The sequence below is a fragment of the Triplophysa dalaica genome, chromosome 15, assembly GCF_015846415.1.
Source record: "Triplophysa dalaica isolate WHDGS20190420 chromosome 15, ASM1584641v1, whole genome shotgun sequence".
NCBI lineage: Eukaryota > Metazoa > Chordata > Actinopteri > Cypriniformes > Nemacheilidae > Triplophysa > Triplophysa dalaica.
Window position 1 is genome coordinate 10,849,798 of NC_079556.1, and position 18,952 is coordinate 10,868,749.

The 18,952-nt window shown below is 38.5% G+C and overlaps 1 protein-coding gene across 1 annotated transcript; it reads right to left on the bottom strand.

The window, feature by feature from the left end:
* Positions 1-1,308: 1,308 nt before the first annotated feature.
* rpap1 (RNA polymerase II associated protein 1) lies at positions 1,309-18,942 on the bottom strand. The gene is made up of 24 exons (XM_056768585.1): positions 18,491-18,942; positions 16,290-16,438; positions 16,118-16,210; positions 15,820-16,009; positions 15,592-15,750; positions 15,199-15,420; positions 12,763-12,875; positions 12,259-12,357; positions 12,000-12,101; positions 11,620-11,787; positions 11,360-11,539; positions 11,010-11,144; positions 10,634-10,804; positions 9,952-10,109; positions 9,500-9,670; positions 8,543-8,738; positions 7,645-7,754; positions 6,484-6,679; positions 6,251-6,397; positions 5,956-6,098; positions 3,901-4,663; positions 3,405-3,581; positions 2,422-2,478; positions 1,309-2,300 (listed from the first exon to the last, which is right to left on the bottom strand). Exons 1-24 carry the CDS (start codon positions 18,654-18,656, stop codon positions 2,157-2,159), a joined length of 4,209 nt encoding a protein of 1,402 aa, XP_056624563.1. The 5' UTR covers positions 18,657-18,942; the 3' UTR covers positions 1,309-2,156.
* Positions 18,943-18,952: the final 10 nt, after the last annotated feature.

The following is an 18,952-nucleotide window of genomic DNA, read 5'->3' on the forward strand; positions in this document are numbered from 1 at the left end:
GCAAAGACATGAGTACATAATTGCCAGTCTGTGATTTTTTACATCCCAACGAGAGCTATAATATCAGTAGGATCAGACTGCAAAGTTCCAAGTGTAAGCCAAACTCGTAAAGTATGACCCTTACGAAAATTGACCATGGTTTTACTACAGTTAAAATTGAAAAAACATGGTTTTACTAAAGTTAAAACCAAAAAGCCATGGTTACTGTAGTAAAACAATGGTTATCACAAAATAAACATGGTTTTGAAACTATGTTTTTTGTTAAAACCATAGTAAACGATGGTTACTGTAGTAAAACCGTGGTTTGGCCCCAAGTAATCATTGCACCAAAAAAAAATGGTTCATTTTCGTAAGGGGATGAATGAAAGTTATGTTCATGTGTCTGGTGGCAGAAAGCTTGCATCTGTTGCACAACTAAAGATGTGTTGCATTGATGGGAACCATACAAAGGGCATTATTTACATTTATCCAAAGCGACTTACAGAGAGTTCAGGGAGCAATGAGCATTATGTCATACAGAAGCAATAATACATTAGAGATGTGTTTGAAGTAGTTTTTTAATGTTGTGAGATGTGGTTGACCGGAGCACCTCACCAAAAGGCATCTGTGACCCAGGTTAGTGGATGTGATGAAAGTGGGACATGCACAATACATTTACGACTCAAATTAATTTAAGAAAACACTTTAAATGTCCTCGTGGCTTTTTACAGATATTTACAGTTTGTAGCAGCATCAAGTTTAAAATGACAAAAGAGTCTGGCCAAATAGGATTGACGACCAGTCACTGGGGTTGAGATTTGTGTTGTCAACAGGAGACGCAGTGAAACTCAGTGCCCCCTGTCTGTGATATAATGTAAACCAGATGTCAGCTGAACCGTGTGACCAGCATTAGCAGAGCTCACAGGAGGCTTCATTGTCTTCTATTGGAAACAAAAATTCAGCATTCCTGAAGGAGTAAAAAAGAGTCTTACCAGCAACCGGCACTCTTCCCGCTCTTCCTCATTTGACATCAGTTTTATTAAATTCCTTGATGACATTTACAGACAACAAGAGAGTTTGCAACAGCAAAACATGAGCGCTTTATACAAGAGTAAGACATGGCACCGTCTATCTTGTGCCCTGCTGATAATAATTGGTTTATAGAATTATAAATAATTGGTTAATATTGTTATTTTTTATCAAAAAGATGCTTCAATTTTCTCAAGAAAATCAAGTGGGGCTTTCGTGAACAAAGCTCAGTTCCATAAAGTGAATGTTGTAGCAAATGAGCAATGATCCTTTTTAGAAAGGAACCTAACGACGGTAAAATGATGTCAAGGTCATTTTATTGGATATAAGTCAGTTCACACAGGTGTCATCATAACAGAGAAACGTCAGGTACAGCTCATCACATCACCTTAGGACAATCTAAACAGGGAATTTCAGAAAGCTTGCAAATATGTTTTTCCCCAAATGTATTGTTTTGCTTATGACCATTTTTTACATCTTTATATCGTCTGCAATGACACTAATGTTTTAGAAGCTCAAATATTATGGAGGGCACTGCAGTGGTAAGCTAAAGAGAGAATGCTGCTTTGTCGTATTTTTATAGATCTAAAAAGGTCAAGTCAAAGTTCAGTAGAAAGAACAGATATCCCTTTGTTCATATTTACCCCCAGGCCTTTTCTAAATTTGATTTTGGTCAAGTCGCTTTTGTGGTTTGTTAATTCAAGTATTGTGATGATTGTATTTATTTCCCAGCATGCAGTTTTTTTTAAATGGCAAAAATTTGGGACATGTGGGATACAGTATGATTTCATACAACTTGGTAATAGTCAAAATAAAGACAAAACCTAAACTGTGCTTTGATATTCCTATGACTACCCGTACAATTAACAGAGCTCAAATCAAATATTTGTGTTGCAGTGTTTGTGTTGGGTTTTGGCCTAACCGCTCTTGTATAGTTGTTATTGTAAAAGTACAGTTGAAGATAGACAACCTTGGGCAGAACATGTTTAGCTGAAAAATGGCATATAGACGCAAGCAACCACATCATCATGTATACACATACAAAATTTATTTTTCAGACTATGTTTGGCTGTTTAAGGCCAAAAGTCACAGAGACTGTGCATCACAAATGGACCTATGTATGACTGGGACCAAACGTGTTTTCTCCTTCACCTCTTTCCTGTTTTCTCTTCTGTTCCCAGAATGCTTCCCAACCTGCGGGCACGAATGGGAGGCAGCTGTTCATAGGTGCTAAAGCCCAGCTCTGCATCCTGCTGGGGCAGCCGGAAAAAAAGCAGGTGGTTCTTTAACACCTAGAGAAACACAAACAGACAAGGTAAGGAAATCAAAAAGAACAAGAGATACATTAAAGAAGATGATACAGATAAAACCAGGAATATTCTCTTTTACTAAAAAGTTGGTGCTGTGTGATACCTCATCTGTCATGTAGTGTGTTTTTCTGAGCAGGCTCCGTCGTGTGACCTCAATTTCCTGCAAAGAGTGCGAGTCAAACCATCAGGGCCGTAACTCACAGGACAAAGACAGAACAACAACACTAAGACACTATCAATCAGACTTAGCCAACTTTTCCTTAATTTATGAAAAAACAATTTATGACTAAGTTAATTTATAAAACAACAGTTGAGACATCTAAGATGTGCAATGTGGAGATTTTAGTGGCATCTAGTGGTGAGGTTGCAAATTGCAACCAACGGCTATCTCTACCCCTCCCTTTCGAAGCACAGCGGCTGCTGACAAAGGACAAATTTGTAGTTGCGTTTTCACTTCTTTGCCGAAGGAGATAACAACATAAAATGCGCTTTCTAGAGCAGTTTGTCCATTAAGGGCAACTCTACAAAACAACATTGCAAATTTCTGTGTATGTAGATGGAAAAAGCTCATTCTCAGGTAATAAAAACATAACACTTCATTATGTAAGGTCTTTATACACCTCTGAACATAATGTATATTGTATATGATATTGTATTGTATATTATATATATATATGATATGTATATTTTATATCGCGGTGAATGAAACTGATTACTGTGTTTTTTTGGCAATTGGTTAGCATGTGCATTAGTTCAGCCTGCCCCTCCCCCCCGCACACGCCGTACGTTTTCAGAAACAATCATAAAGCTGTATCTATCTTTAAAAACGTGATCAAACTAAACAAAAATCTTCGCAGACTCGAAGTATGCAATACTACTCTATAGGTACTCAAGATTAATATGAGATACGCCTGCGCGGCATAGTGCAATTACATCTTTCACAATAATTGGAGTTTGGCATGGAAGACATGATGATAGTTCTTTGCCAATGAATAAATACTTGGGTTTCATTCTTGGTTTAGTCTACACTTAGTCTACATATTCTCATTATTATGATTACAAAGTGATAATTCACGGGTAATTTACCTCTGCCACTGCATCCTGAGAGAAGATAAATGCATTGAGATGAGCAACAGCCACCACATAAAGCACAGGACACCAGTTCCTCTTCAGAGCTCCAGTTACTAGCGCCCGAAAATACAGCCGCAACAGAGGCAGCGAGTCCTCCATTGGGGACGTGAACTTCTCCAGTGGAATAGGCAACTGTGCAGGACAAACAAACTCCTTTCATATGGAATGTCTTACCTCATTTTATTCACAAACTTAATTTGGTAGATCCTGAGCAAACCAATTTGTGAAATGTAAAAATTGTGCAAGATCTAAAATGCGGGAAAACTAAACTTTACAGCCCAAATCTGAACCTAAATTGCTCCAAATGCCCACAAACAATCTTATCATTTTCATTTAAAAGTGGCATTCAGTTAATTCATTTATCCGTTTGTGTGTGCTTGTTGGGATTGAAACCCATGCTTTACGTTTAGAGACAGTAAGTTTGGATGTCAGTTGAAAAGAAGCCCATTACCTGCTGCAGTGAGACGCCCAAAGATCGCAGCATCCCGATATGTTCGCCAAATGCGGCCAGCCTCATGGTGACACTATAGCGCCTCTGTAGCGGAAGCAGCATAAAGCAGCCAAACAAAGGGTCTCCAAAAGACACCGCCTCATACTGAGCTAGCAGAGCCGAATAGAGGTCATGAAAAGACGCCAAGCCCGGTGGAGGCGAGCCCAGTTCCAGCGCCTCGAGCCGGTCCGGCCGCGTCAGCCCACGAAACAGCACCCACATCAGCTCTTGCACGGGCCGTTCCAGAAAGAGGTCACTGGAGCACAAAAAGACGCAGGCCAGTCGGGCTAACTTAGCCACCGGTGGCACCACACTAAGAGCTTGCTCCCGCCAGCTTTCCAGAACCAGCAGCCACTGAAGGCAATGAGTGACTGACTCCAAAGACCCCACTGGAAGAGACTCAACCTGCTGTCCACCTCCAGCAGAAAATCCCATTCGTTCATACAAGCTGATGAGCGGTAAGAAGGGCCAATCAGAGGGCAGGGAGGGGCCGGTTAGCTCAGGTAAGAGATGAGATCTGATCCAGGGGGTTCGGCCAAGGTACCGGTCACGGGAAGCAAGGACGGCAGGTTCCATATGGGCAAGGTGGGTGAGGAAACAACCACGAATGTAGGGCAGATGAAGAAGAGCATCGTGCAACAGAACACCAGCACCTGGTAAAGTCTTCTCCTGGAGTTGCAACTCAGCCAACGCAGCCACCTCTGGTTCCCCACTACCACCCTCCCTTAAAAATAAAAAATAAATGATAGTATAAGTTTAAAAATGGTTTTCCAGACATGTTTTATACAATCACAAGTAGTCAAAACACCTTATTACAGTCAAGATACACATGATATGATTTTTAAAGAGATTGTTCATCCAGTAACAAAAATTATGTCATTATTTACTCACCCTCATGTCATTTCGAACCTGTATGCCTTTCTTTCTTCTGCAGAACACAACATGTATCGGCCACTGAGACATTTCTCAAAATATCTTGTTTCGTGTTCCATAGAAGAAAAAGACACATACAGGATCTGAACAACATCAAAGTAAACTGTCCCATTAACAAACAATGAATGCTATGGTTAACTGTCAATGGAATAAATGTCTCAATTCATTTTACATTGCATTATCTGCTGCCCTCTTGTGAGCATGATGTGAAACTATGAACTGGACTGATACATAGCTAAGGGCAAAGCTGGATATCTAAACATACTTTAAAACTAACATCAATTATCAGTCAAAACCAGATAGTTTTTCGCCATAAACCACCATAGTATAATAATAACAATGGTAGTCAAAAGTGCCCCAGAACTGTTTCTACCTCTATAAAATATCTTCTTTTGTGTTCAACAGAACAAAAAAATGTGTTAGGCTATTTTTTCTACTATTTTAGTGAATGGTGTCCAAGAACTGTTTGGTTACAAGCATTCTTCCAGAAAAACTTCTCTGTGTTCATCTGAACCAAGAAATATGAACCAGACTAAAATCAGGGCGTGACCTGTCTTAACTGAATAAAACTCTTAAACATATATATATATCAGTCATTGTTTTGTCTGTATATGCACACTAGTCATGTATTCATATAAGGCATTTTTATATATTGTATATAATATTGTAATTCAACTAATGCATAGTCCTGGCTTAGGCTAAGCCGTGTGCGTGAAACAGGGCCACAGTCTTTATGAGTTATAAAAGGTTTTAAAGTGATAGTTCACTCAAAAATATGTCATCATGTACTCTGACATTTTGTTATTTCAAAACTGTATGACTTTCTTCTGCAGAAAACACAATAAAATATTTAGAAAAATGTTGTTAACTGGACCCCATTCACTTTGCATTCATACAATAGAATAAATGGGATCCAATGCTGTCCGCTTCCCAACTTTCTTCAAAATATCTTTATTTGTGTTCTGAGGAAGAAAGAAAGTCCTAAAGGTTTAAAATGACAAGTTTTATTCATTAAAAGCCACATAAATGTTAAATCTGACTGACTTAAACCTCACTAAATGTATGACTTCAGTACAGACTTACGGAAGGAGACTGTGGCTGAAGATCATTGTCGACATGAGTTCATGTGCCAGGTGTTCACTGCCAGGAAGCAGCCAGGACAACAGAGCCAAGGACACTTGGTGAAATAAAGAGGCGTGTTTGGCAACCTCTGGGTCAACTGGGACCTAAGACATTGACGTTATAGTTTAAATCATTAACTGATAGCAAAGCAAAATGGCAGTTACGCCACTGGTCACATCTAACACAATCTTAATAATTTACCAGACCATGAAATGTATACAGAACAAATGCTGGTTAATGTAAATGCACAAGTTACCAGTTTGTGTGCCAGTCTGAGAAGCAAATACAGCAGGTGGTGCTCATGACGTAAAATCCAGGCACTTGTGAGTGACACAGGGGGCGTGACTCCAACACAGGAACGCAGATAATTCAGAACAGAGTCTGACAGGAGGAAAGAACTAAACTGATGAGAGAAAGAGAGTTAAATAACGTAGATATAATTGTGTCAATTTTTTTCAACTAACAGTGAAACAATATAAACAAACCTACCCTTTTAGTTATGCCTTTGTGGATGGAGGTAATGGTGTTAAGCAGGTGGAAGAGAGCTGTGGGGAGGGGCAAGGGAAAGTTTGGTCCTGTCAGATTCCTGGTTGTCTTAAGTTTAGAACAGCCCAGCCCGGGCAGACTGGGAACGACCTCCCAACCTACAGCACTTAGTGCGGGGTTACAAATCATAGAGCTGGACCTGTATCAACAGAAGGTAATATCAAGCCTTTTCTGTTGCTATACAACAGCCAACATACTTTTTTTCATGCCAGTTTGTTAAGCATCATCTCAAAGAAGAGTTATGTTTCTGTTATGTTAATGTACACATCTTGTGGTCAAGAACATTTTTAATAACTTATATATTAATGGTCAAAGGATTTAGGACACTTGAGTGAAATGTTTCTCGTTATTTAAAAAGAAATGATCTGAAAGTGCGTGCTTAAATTTCTGAAATTAGTTTAGTAGACAAAAATATTATTTTGCAAACAAACATGTTTTTTTTCATGACAAAACTAACATTTCATTTAATAAAAGCTTTTTTGAAATAGATGACTTTGATTGAAAAATGAAGAAAGAATAGCTTTCAAGAAGAAAAGAGCACAGAATAGATGGTAATCCTTTAATATTGATAAAAAAAGCATCCCAGGGTGAGACATTAAGAAGCTGCTTGATCAAATGACAAGAAAACATTTCTGTAAATTCTAGTCAAAGGGTGACTCTCCCAATTCTCACTATTAAGTAGTTGCTTATTAAATGCCTATTTTTGGAAAATTGGCTGTTTATTAGTACTTAAAAGCGCAGATTCTACTTCCCTAATCCTATCTAATATCTAAACCTAACAACTATCTTACTAACTATTAATAAGCAACAAACAAGTAGTTTACTTAGGCAAAACTCATAGTTAATGGTTTATTAATACAGAGAATTTGGACCTTAAAATAAAGTGTGACCTGTTTTTTTTAGCAACAACATAATTCCCATAGTTCCCTTTTTTAATTTCATAGTTTTCATTAGTTCATTATTATTCTAAAATATGGAAAAATATGAACACATAAGTGTCTAAAAACGTTTGACCGGTAGTATATACATGCTTAAAACACATTGAATTAATCAATTGTGGTCAAACAGACTTGATCCATTTAAGAACTCAAAACATTCACCCACCTGAATCTACTTGTCATATTTTGTATGGCATGATGGGATATCAGTGGCATCAGCACATCTGAGGTAAGTGACTCTAGCTCCTGTAGACAGTGAACTGGCTGGAAAGAGCTCTGTCAAAAAACATTTCACTATACACATAAGTTCTACCTCAATTTCAGAGTATCATCCATAGTGACAAATATTGAATCGAGGAAACAACAGTATGTGCATCACAGGCTATCAATGACAACTAGGGATGTAACGATTCATCATGAGCCAGTTGAAAATCGACTTTAATATGTCATAATTCATGCTGGTTGAGATGTTATTTGAATCGCAATACATGTTTTGAACAGCAGGGGCCGCTGTGTTTAGTGGATATGCTGAAATTTCTTCAATGTAAAAAAACTTTTTTTGTATTTTAAAGAAACTTTGTATAATTCGTTTTGTTTTATTTTTAAAATTGCAATTTAATTTTGTTATTTGACATCAAATATATTTTTATTTTACTAAGAAATGTGCAGCATTTGAGAAATAATAAAAGTGCAGTTGTTCATTTCTAATTTGTCTCAACTCATTTGTAAATATAAACTAGGAAAGAATCGAATCGTGAGATCAGTTGCGTGAATCGCATTGTGAGCTGAGTGAATCGCTACATCCCTAATAACAACAAATCTAAAACAGCAGTGCAAATAAAAAATACATATCAGCAGCTGTTTTGTCAGGAAATCATTATGTCAGACTCACAAGTAAGCTAAGCACAAATCCTCTCATATATTTTTGGACGTTTGACATGAAAGCATGTATACAAGCCATTTCACAGAACATGCAAACAAACTGTGAATATAAAGTGGTCATAATGTGTCTAATGTGCCATGTTACTGATTCTTAATCATTCTACTTTCTTACAAACATTTACCTGCTGACTTAGCTGTGAATAATACGCCTCCATGAAAAGCAGGTAGGAGGGAATCAAGACCAGTGCACTTGACATTTGCCCTGGGTTGTCGAGTGCTTTCACACATCCCTTAAGTAAACCAATGACGGTGGGCTGCAGACCGGTCACATGACTCCACGAAACGGGAGGGGGTGGAGGACACTCTGAACCCTGAGAACTGTCAATACAAAACTGTATCAAAACTGCGTCTGGACATTATTAAACAAGACATCTTTCAGTGGCAGAAAAAGGACATCTTCACATTATCTTTTACATTAATATTACATAACATTATATTAGTTGTTTCAGTTTAAAGGAACAGTTTACCCAAAAATGTCAATTCTGTCATCATTTACTCACTCTCAAGTTATTCCAAATCTGTAAACATTTCTTGGTTCAGATGAACACAGAGAAAGATATTTGGAAGAATGGTTGTCACCAAACAGTTCTTTGCCACCGTTGACTACCATAGTAGAAAAAATGCTTAATACATTTCTTTGTTCTGTTGAATACTAAAGAAGATATTTGGAAGAATATAGGAAAGCAAACAGTTCTTGGGCATTTTTGACTACCACTGGCCGAACTGTTTGGTTACAAGCATTCTTCCAAATATCTTTTTCTGTGTTGGGTGAACTGTCCCTTTAAGTAGCTAAATATGTGTTACAATAGATGTAGTAGATAAATTGTCTGTAAATCTTTCAGTAACATTGATTTGTACCATTTAACTAAATGTGACCAGCCTTTCAATAGCAATCCATTTTTCTAGTCAAAAAATAAATTGTACGTTTTTAAATGGTAATTTATATGTTAAGATGATATACTGACAAATCTTTAAAAAAAAATATCTGCAACACTGTTGTGATAATGTTTTGTGTTATAATGTTACTTATTTTTTGATCATGTAAATAAAGCTTATGTCCTATGTTTTTCGAAATATACCTGCCTAGTCCTCTCTGTAGCTCCTCACAACATCCTGCCGTGTGAGTGACCTGAGTGAGTAGCACCAGCAGGGCTCTGACTCTGTCCAGTTCCAGAGGAGTTACAGCCTCAGATGATGCACAGGGACGATTCCCAGACTGCAACCTCTGAACCAGCACAGGATACAGATCCCTGCAATAAAGGAAAAAGAGCATTGTTCCAATTGCTCAATTGGTAAAGCACTGTGTCAGAAGTACACAGTTGGTTTGATCATAGCAAGTATGCACTGAAATACTACAGACTCTGGCAAATGCACAAATGCAAATGCAATGTCATACCTTGCACAGTTAATACAGACAAATCCTTTAAATGTATTCTCCACAGTTATCACTATATTAATAATTATAAAGACAGAATTACCAAACATTTGGATTACTCTTTTTAACTGGAGGAAAACAGAAAGAAGCTCTCACTTGTATAGACTGCAGGCCTGTCCATAGCTGGCGGCCACTGCGAACATCTTAAGTGCCTCTGTACTGCAGCGAAGAGCTTCACTTGGTTCCAGCAACATCTCTGATGGTTCAACAACAACGAAACGTGCCAAAAGCTCTTTACCACCTAAAGAGTTCAGCTGAGACAAGTAGACACAGGTCAGTGCTATGCAAAAATGTACAATATGTTCAAACAAACTTGCCATCAGAACTTTTCTTTAATTCTTTCTTCATTTTATCCTGCATGACTTAATCTCTTCTGTAAATCACAAAAGAAGATATTTTGAAGAATGTTGGTAACCAAATAACACTAAACCTCATTGACTTCCATTGTGTGAATACAAAATCACAAAGACATTTCTCAAAATATCTTATTTTCTGTTCCAGTTGAAATAGTCATAAACATATTTTTAATTTCATACGAATGAATAAATGATGGCAACATTTTTGGGTGAACTAACCCTTTAAGGAGGAGACACAGGGGATGGAGACACAGGAGATTTATAAAAATATGGTCACACAATTTTAACCCACAAGTAAGACCATAGAAATCTGTTGTAAAGTGTGAGTAGGAAACCTCTCATTCTTGTCATAAGTATCATAATTATTTGTAATTAGTGGGTGCTTAACACTGTTAACCTATGCCATCCATTGTAACACTCACAATTCGAGCACAAGCATGCCGCCCAGCACTAGCTAGAACATGAAGTAGCTTCATCGCCAAGGCAACAGGCAACCCATACAAAGAGGAGGCAGTCTGTGAAGTATGAAGAGTCCATGATCCTGGAAGAAACTCCGAAACCACAGTGTGCATCAGCCGTGGGCAGTCCAGAATCTAAGAGAAAAAGACAGAAACTTTTATCCAAATCAACCTAAGCTACACATTCATGCTATTATTTTATAAGTACATGCATATAATGAGAATAAAACCCATGACCTTGGCAGTACTGCACCGTAAATATATGTTTAGAAAAACATCTCTTTAGGTCTTTATATTAGGTGCAACATCACTCGCTACTGATAGATCATCTAATGTTTACCTGTATAGCTGCTGCAGTTGAGTGACGAGCGATTCGGATCAGAAGCGCCAGAATATCAAGAACGACTTGGGGAGACGGTCGCACAACCTCCAAAATATAACGGAGCCGAGGAAGACCCTGCATCTTCAGAAAGCCCTGAAAACAACACAGGAATTTCATTGGAACCCCGCTGAGATTTTACCTTCAACCTGGTATACAAACATTTGTTTGTCCTGAATTTAAATTGCAAATCTAAGAGTAAAAACTTTGTGGAAACATTAACCACGTAAAAAACAGTCCAACATTCGACCTTTTCCACCTCTTGTTGAACCACTCCATGTTTTAAGAGATCAATGTCAGAGCCCAGTTACCTTGACAACATCCTGCCTAGCAACATTAGGATCGGTCTTGTTGTCTTCCTTCTCTTTAATGGTTAGTTTCATGGACTCGTCCATGCCTTCATCATCCTCATCTTCCTCTTCCTGAGACGTGGGCAGCAGAGGGAAGGTGGCTGTCCCGAGCAGCCATGGAAAGGCATTGTCTAAGCACTCCTAGCATGGGACGAACCAAAATCTATATTCATACATCTCTGTGCATATCATGAAAAACGTCCCATGAGACTGCCCCTTACTTCATCGTCAGTTGAAACCAGTAGAGCATGCAAGGCATGCACAGCTGCTGACATCACAGCCTCCACGCTGTCATCCAATGAGAAACGCAGAAGGAAGAGCAGTCCTGCATCCAACAAACAGGACAAGACGCTGTTCTTCAGAGAAGACGTGTACTCACCAGCACGAGCCTGACAGAGAACAAGGCAAATATACATGTTATGTTTAAGAACATGATCATCAACGGAGACCAAAACTCAGACCTAATTTTCTTGCCTCCATTAGCATCATCATGACAGTAAACTTGTTATATTTAAATATAGTGTGTTTTGCACCGGTATGTTTATGTGGTTAAAAGTCGATGCAAGAGCTTTTCAGATCAATTCAAAGAACTTGTGTTTACTTTCGTCAGGACATTAGCCAGAGTGCTGACTGCCAGATTGCGCTGTTGGTTCAGCTGACTGCGAGAGAGAATGAAAAGCTCCTGCAGTGAGTAGCCAGCCAGCTAGAACAGAAAAAAAGAAAAAATGATATTTAGTATTACACATAAGCAACCACTCCACACGTTTGCCTCTGACTAATACAAACGTCTTTTTAAATACGTAGCATCAGCTCTATTTCACTGCCAGACTAGAGACCATTCAGTAGCTGAAGCCACTAACCTCTGGCTCCTCTCCATGGTGATGCAGACCTAAATGAGTGGGCAAGTCTTCAGTAGGAGGGATGAGAGTACCAGCAAAGTTGAAACGGGCTTGCATAGCCTGAAAATAGAATGAAGCGTTTATACAAACAAATGCAGACTCATTTACTAGACATTCTGAATTGTATTCACTGCGGTTGATAGTGTGTTCTGGGTGGTAGGGGCACTGCTACAGACCATTTTGCAAGACGTAAACAACACTGGCCCAGAATCAATTCCTGTTTCATTTTTTTGATTCATATATATGAACAATCTTAAAAATGATGGTTTAACAGTTCATTTCGGTTATAAATCTGGCATCTTGTGAGGTTGCAGTGGTGTTGATAGGTGCACGCTAAGGGTGGTTCCTGGTCCTCATTTTTATGAAGTTGCTAAACCTTGTGGTTGTTAGTCATCACTCACTTTCTTAGTTGTGATTTGGTTAGCTAGCACTAATTTAACCTTCTTTCCAGGTTCTGGTTTGTACCTTTTTGGTGCTTTGCTTTTTGGGAGGAGGGTCTCTTGTCCATTCCAGTTTTTCTGGCTCTAGCTTGTCCATGTGTACCCACTCCTTCTGCGGCTTGATAGGCAGCTCATCTTCTGTAAAGAAAAGCAAAACGAATATTTTAAATAATAGTATTATAACTAGATTTTTCAATTTTCATATGGAAATGTGAGTGATGCTCATTATGGGTAGGGTTAGGGTTTTACAAGAATAGTTCACCCAAAATGAAAATTCACTCCTAGTTAACTTACCCCCATGCCATACGCATGCCTATGGCTGTGGTTTAAACGGAAAGACACAATACGGGCTGCCGAGTGACCACATAATAAATGGTGTTGTATAGTACGCCATATGGGACCGGTGGCACTGAAATTGCATTAATGGAGCCAGTGGGGCTATAACAGCCTTATCCAGCGTGTTGGTACGTATGGTTGCGTTGATTTTTGGCAATATTTTCGAAAGTTTTGGCATACGGGATCGGTGGCGCTGAGCTTGCATTAACAGAGCCAGTGGGGCTATAACAGTCTTAGCCAACATGTTGGCGGGTATGTTTACGTTGATTTTGGTAATGTGTTGTAATGGTATGCCATATGCGACCGGGGGCACTGAACACGCATTAACGGTTTGGGTAGTTGTGGCCTAATGGTTAAAGAGTCGGACTCGTGACTAGAAGGTTGCCGGTTCGATTCTCAGGGCTGCCGGGTAACTACTGTGGTAGCTTTGAGCTGCAGATATAGCTGCCAACTGCTTCTGGTGTATATTTGTTCACCACTTGCAGTGCTTGAGTTCACTACTCACTGGACAGGTTAGCTACAAAGGTCAGCACCTGAAATAGTGGATTATTACACCTAGTCCTATTAAGCGAATCATTTGTTTTGGTTTCAATGCTAAAAAACTTCAGAAGACATTTATTAAAGGATGAGTTCACTTAACAAAACAAAAAAATTAATGATAATTCGCTCATGTCATACAAGCCGTCCGTTTCTTTATTGAGGAATGGTTTCCAATGCTCTTCTCCATATAATGGATTACAATGGGGGGCTGTTGGTTTCGGTCCAAATTTCAGTTTCCTCGCTGCTTCAAAATCTTCTTCAACGACACCAGCCAATGAATACCTAAATTAAATACCTATTTAACATAAATATATGGCTCGAATGGCTTCGAAGTTCCTTCATGAAGTGCGTCTACAACTTTACGTACCACGTAATCACGCTGGTAAGCTCACGCGTGACAAAGCGGAAGTTTCAACCCAGTGTAGAGAAAGAAGACCGTTCAAAAGTTCTTGGATGTTGAATGACAAGATATATGTATTTGTGCAAGACTATTTTTTAAAACGGTCATTTCGTATGCATATCAGGGATGTTTAAATATTTTGAAATCTACATCACGCATAAACTTTTCAACGTCATTGCGTAATATGTAAGTCGTGGATGTGCATTGCATAATAATAAATTATTAAATATTTGAGTCTTTTGAAAAAGGCTAATAGTTTCGCAAGACAACACCTTATTCATCGTCTGGTGTCGTTTATAATGAAATAAGGAAAGCTTTGGAAAAGACCTGGAAAGCTTTCCTTAGTAGCTTTAATTAATTTTCGATAGAAGAAATAAACACACGGACAGCTTGTATGGTGAGTGAATTATCATAAAATTTTCATTTTAAAGTGAACTATTCCATTAACCTGCTGGAGTTGTGGATTACTAGATATAATGGATGTATGTGCGTTTTGGAGATTCAATTTAATGCCGGGTCCAAAATATGGACAGTTCATCCGTCTTGATCATTCTGTCTTGTATTTGTTCACCAAATGTATCGTCCACCAGGCAAAAATCATACGGCCCATCATTAATACACAAAACACCACATGCTTACTGCAGTGCATTTACAGAAACAATGTTCTTTAAACATTAGTACCTCATCCATAAATGTCAGTGAGTCTTTCTTATCTCTATTACCCTAAAACTAATGGGTCCTCGCTCCAGCTAGCTCTGCTCTAATCAGACTAAGCGGGATTGATGCAAGTGCCTTAGCATGCTGGAGAGCTCAGCTTGTCTGGACAGATCTGCCAAGTGGACAGTCCTGGATATTTGTGGCTACCTCAAAGTGCATTTTGAATTAAAAACTGGAAATTGTCCAGATGCACTTGAGCTGACGAGATTGTAAAGACCACATCTGATGCATTAGGCAAGCTTAACTTTCCAATGCTGCATGCATGCAGATCAGTCCAAAAGCCCTATTAATCATTTTTCATGAAAAAATCCTGCAGAATAGCTATTCAGTCAAATACATTAAATATAATTACAACTGTGTATGCTTTTCCTCTGTAAAAAAAAATTATTTGTTTTTATTTGTATGTGTGTTTTGTTTTAAAATGGACATTGGAGTCTGAAATAAAGCCAAAGGATATAAACATCTCACCTGTAATTGGAGGTTGAACTACAGCCAGGTTCTCATTCTCCACATTCTGACCATCTTCTATGGCAGTTTCCTGAGCTTGTGTTGTGTAATCTAGCGCTGATGCGGTGCTATTAGACAGAGATTTATTCAGGGAAACCTCCTGCTCCCCAGGCCCGGATGCTGACTCAGAGGATTTTCTCATCTGTGCTTTTTGAGATCTGACAAAGTCCACTAATCTAGGGTCTGACAATACAAAAATGTTAGATCTAAGTACCTAGAACTTAAGAATGGCGAAAGTGACAAGTTACATTCTGGCAAGCAAGAGCTACAGTAAAGAACTTTACATCTTGACAGTTACAGTGTTTTTATTTTTGGCACCAGAATCGTTTAAATTACAGATGACATCCAGCTCACCAAGTTGGGCCAACAGCATCCTCTGCTCCTCCAGTATCTCACTCTGTGACATTGCCTGCAGCTTTCGTTGGTTCTCCTGATGGATTTTTATTGTCTCTATGGCACTGTTAGCAATTCCAAGTCCTTGACCTGACACTAGCAAGGGGGCATTAACAGCATCTACAATAGAAAAATTTGAGATGATGCCTTAGTTAACCATGAACAAAAATATGATGAACTATGACTTACCAATAACATTTGTTGTAGATAGCTCAGTGTCCATGCTCTCCAATGGTAAGGAGGCAAAATTTGTGTCTCCACATGACTGATCTTTAATCCCTGCGCCGTTTAAACTATGTGCACCTTCCTTGTTACCTCGCTGTGCTGCAATTTGACGTGCAAAAATACTTTTTCTTCCTCTTGGTCTTTTTTCCGTTCCCTACACGCACAGAAAATGCTTGAGATTTGATCAGACAAAAGAACAATTAAACAGATTTATCCTTTATAGGAATGATGCCCATGTAATATGGTAAAAACATCTTCTTACCTCACTCTCTACGACAGACCGATGTAGAACTTTAGGAAAAGCAGTGCCCGTGAATGTTGGCAAGTACACGGGTACTGCGCTAGTGTCCCTCTCCTACAAAACGAGAATTCAAATTATGCACCATGTTGAATTATTTCATTAAAATATAACAAAACAGCTACAGATTACTCACGATGATCTTGGAGAGGACAGCACTGATGTGAGTATCATGTCTGTCCAGTCGCTCTTCTGGGTCCTCATCCTCAAAGCGTACTCGATCGTTTTTAAAACGTGACTTTTTCGGAGGTGCAGGTGTCAGGGTGGGAATCTGATCAGGGAGGTCTGAATGTATGTAGAAATATAGAATGAAAAAGAAGCCATTTACAATTCAAACAGATACTGTGTACACATCTTATTCAGGAGGAAACATTTTCATACAAGAGATACTACAGTTGTGCAATAGTATGACAGTAAAAAAATATAAAAATATTTAGGATTCTGCACTATTTCTGACTCACTACTAAAATATGTAACGTTTAGGGCTGCAACAACGAATCGATAAAATCGATAAAAATCGATTAGTAAAAAAGTTGTCAACGAATTTCATTATCGATTCGTTGTGTCGCGCGACGCGGAGACGTTTGGTTATTAAAAAAAAACTTTATTTGAGCGCGGAGCGAGGTAAACACACTCGGTCTCTCTCGCGCACTGATGCTAGCAGAGTTCGGCGCCTCATATACAGGGCGGAGCAAAAATTAAAAAACGAGCGGAGGAAAGATACATGACGGAGGCAGAGAAATCAGCGCGACCCAAGTCATCATAGGTGCGGGAGCATTTCACACTAAATAAACAGAAAAACTGTGTTAACTACAAAATATGCAAACGCGACATGTCGGGAGCAACGCGGCAATGATCCAGCACCTGAAACGCAAACATGTTGGAGTCTTTGATGAGGAGGAAGGGAGTTCAACAGCAGGTTAAGTCACTACAGAATCCTACTTTTGTTCCGTTTCGAAGTGAAGAACGTAATGTCCCTGGTGCTGGTGTTTACTCGTTATCCAGATTGACAAGCATCACAAGTTAGCATTAGCTCGTTAATAACAGTATAATCAGGGCTGGTGTAGTTACTTTGCACTTTGCATTGTAAGACTAAAGACACGTTTTTATTCACTCGCCTTTTTTGGACCATTCATTTATCAATCTGTTGTCATGTATAGAGCTACACTGCAAAACTTCCTTAGTAATTTTGTCTAATTTCCAGTCCAAATATCTAAAAAATCTTAAATCAAGATTACTAGACAAGAAAATTAATTGATGCTTAAAACTTCTGTTTGAAATGATATCTCATTAAGATTATTTTTGTACCCCATTGGCAGATAATTTTTCTTGCTTTAAGCAAACAATCACTTAATTTGAGGTGTTTTTTCAGAAAACAAGACATAATTTCTTATGCTTTTTCATGTGTCTAGTACATGTTTCTTGATATAAGATTTTTTTTTAAATTTGGACTGACAACGGGACAAAACTACTAAGTTAGAAAAGCAATTTTTGCAGTGTATATTCTGTGCTTTCTCCCATATAGGTTATTATTGACAAATATATTTGTGTGTGTTGTACTTTTTAATTTAATTTTAAAGTTCTTTTATAGCTCTTGGTCATCTTAAGCTTTGTTAAAATGTGGTGTATAAATGAAGCTTGCACTTCCTACAATGATGGTAATAATTGAATGAATAAGCTTCAAGTGAATTTGAGAGAGAGAGTGTGTGTGTGTGTCAGTGTTTGTCAGTGTGTGCGTCTGCAAAAGTGTGTGCGTTTGCGAGTGTGTGCATCTGCGAGTGTCTGTCTGCAGTGTAGTGTAGAGAACAAGTTCTTACATTCAAACAAATCCTGTTAAGTTTTCTGATTTGTATTGTTCTTTAGTTTTTATAAATTATTTATTGTTCTGGCAGCTCAGGTGGCACTTTTATTTTAAAAAAGTCTATATATTTGGCAGATGTGAAGCATACATGTGTATGTTTTTTGTGTTAGTCCATTTTTATTTTATTATTATTATAACAGCTCAGGGATGTTCAAGGAGCAACATGCTTGTGCACTTTCTAAAGATTTTAGTTCTGTTTTTGAATAAAGGGTTGGAAATTATTGCTTTTCTTGTGTGTTTTTTTTTTAATCCGATTCATCGATTAATCGAAATTATTAAAATAATCGTTAGTTGCAGCCCTAGTAACGTTAAATTTGTACTCAATCATGTGGTGCTTTTGTCTCATCAAGTGCATGCTGATGAGCAGGCAAAAAAGGGGGCGTCTACTGTATCAAAATGTTTACAGATGACAGTAAAAGTGCTTGAATACCAACATCACACTAAATCGATCTACAATGACCCGATTTACAACTCACCTTCTATAGTCACGACATCTCTCCTGTTTTCCTGAGCTTCCACGTCTCCTCTGCGTTTATCAGTACGCTTGACTACTGTTACAGAGCGGCTGCCCGCTGTCAAAAACTTCTGCTGCTGCTCGAGCAGATCCGCTTCACTGTCTGTGGGTTTGGGACGTCGCAACATCCCACTTTCAGTTAATAAATGCCACTAATCTTTCAGGGGTAAGTGGCAAAATAATAATTCACCATGAAGCCCCTAAACTATCAGTGGTATCTTGCACCCGCGCGTGCAGTTTGAAAAGTTTCAAGTAGACAGCACAAATCCGACACGTAGAACAATGTAAACAGCAGTCAGTTATCACCACAACAATGGTGGAAATGTCCTATACAATCCGATAATAAGATGAAACGATTTTATTTCACAGCTTTGTTCGGCAGATCCTACGCTCAGTTACAACAACACACATGCTTTTCACCGTT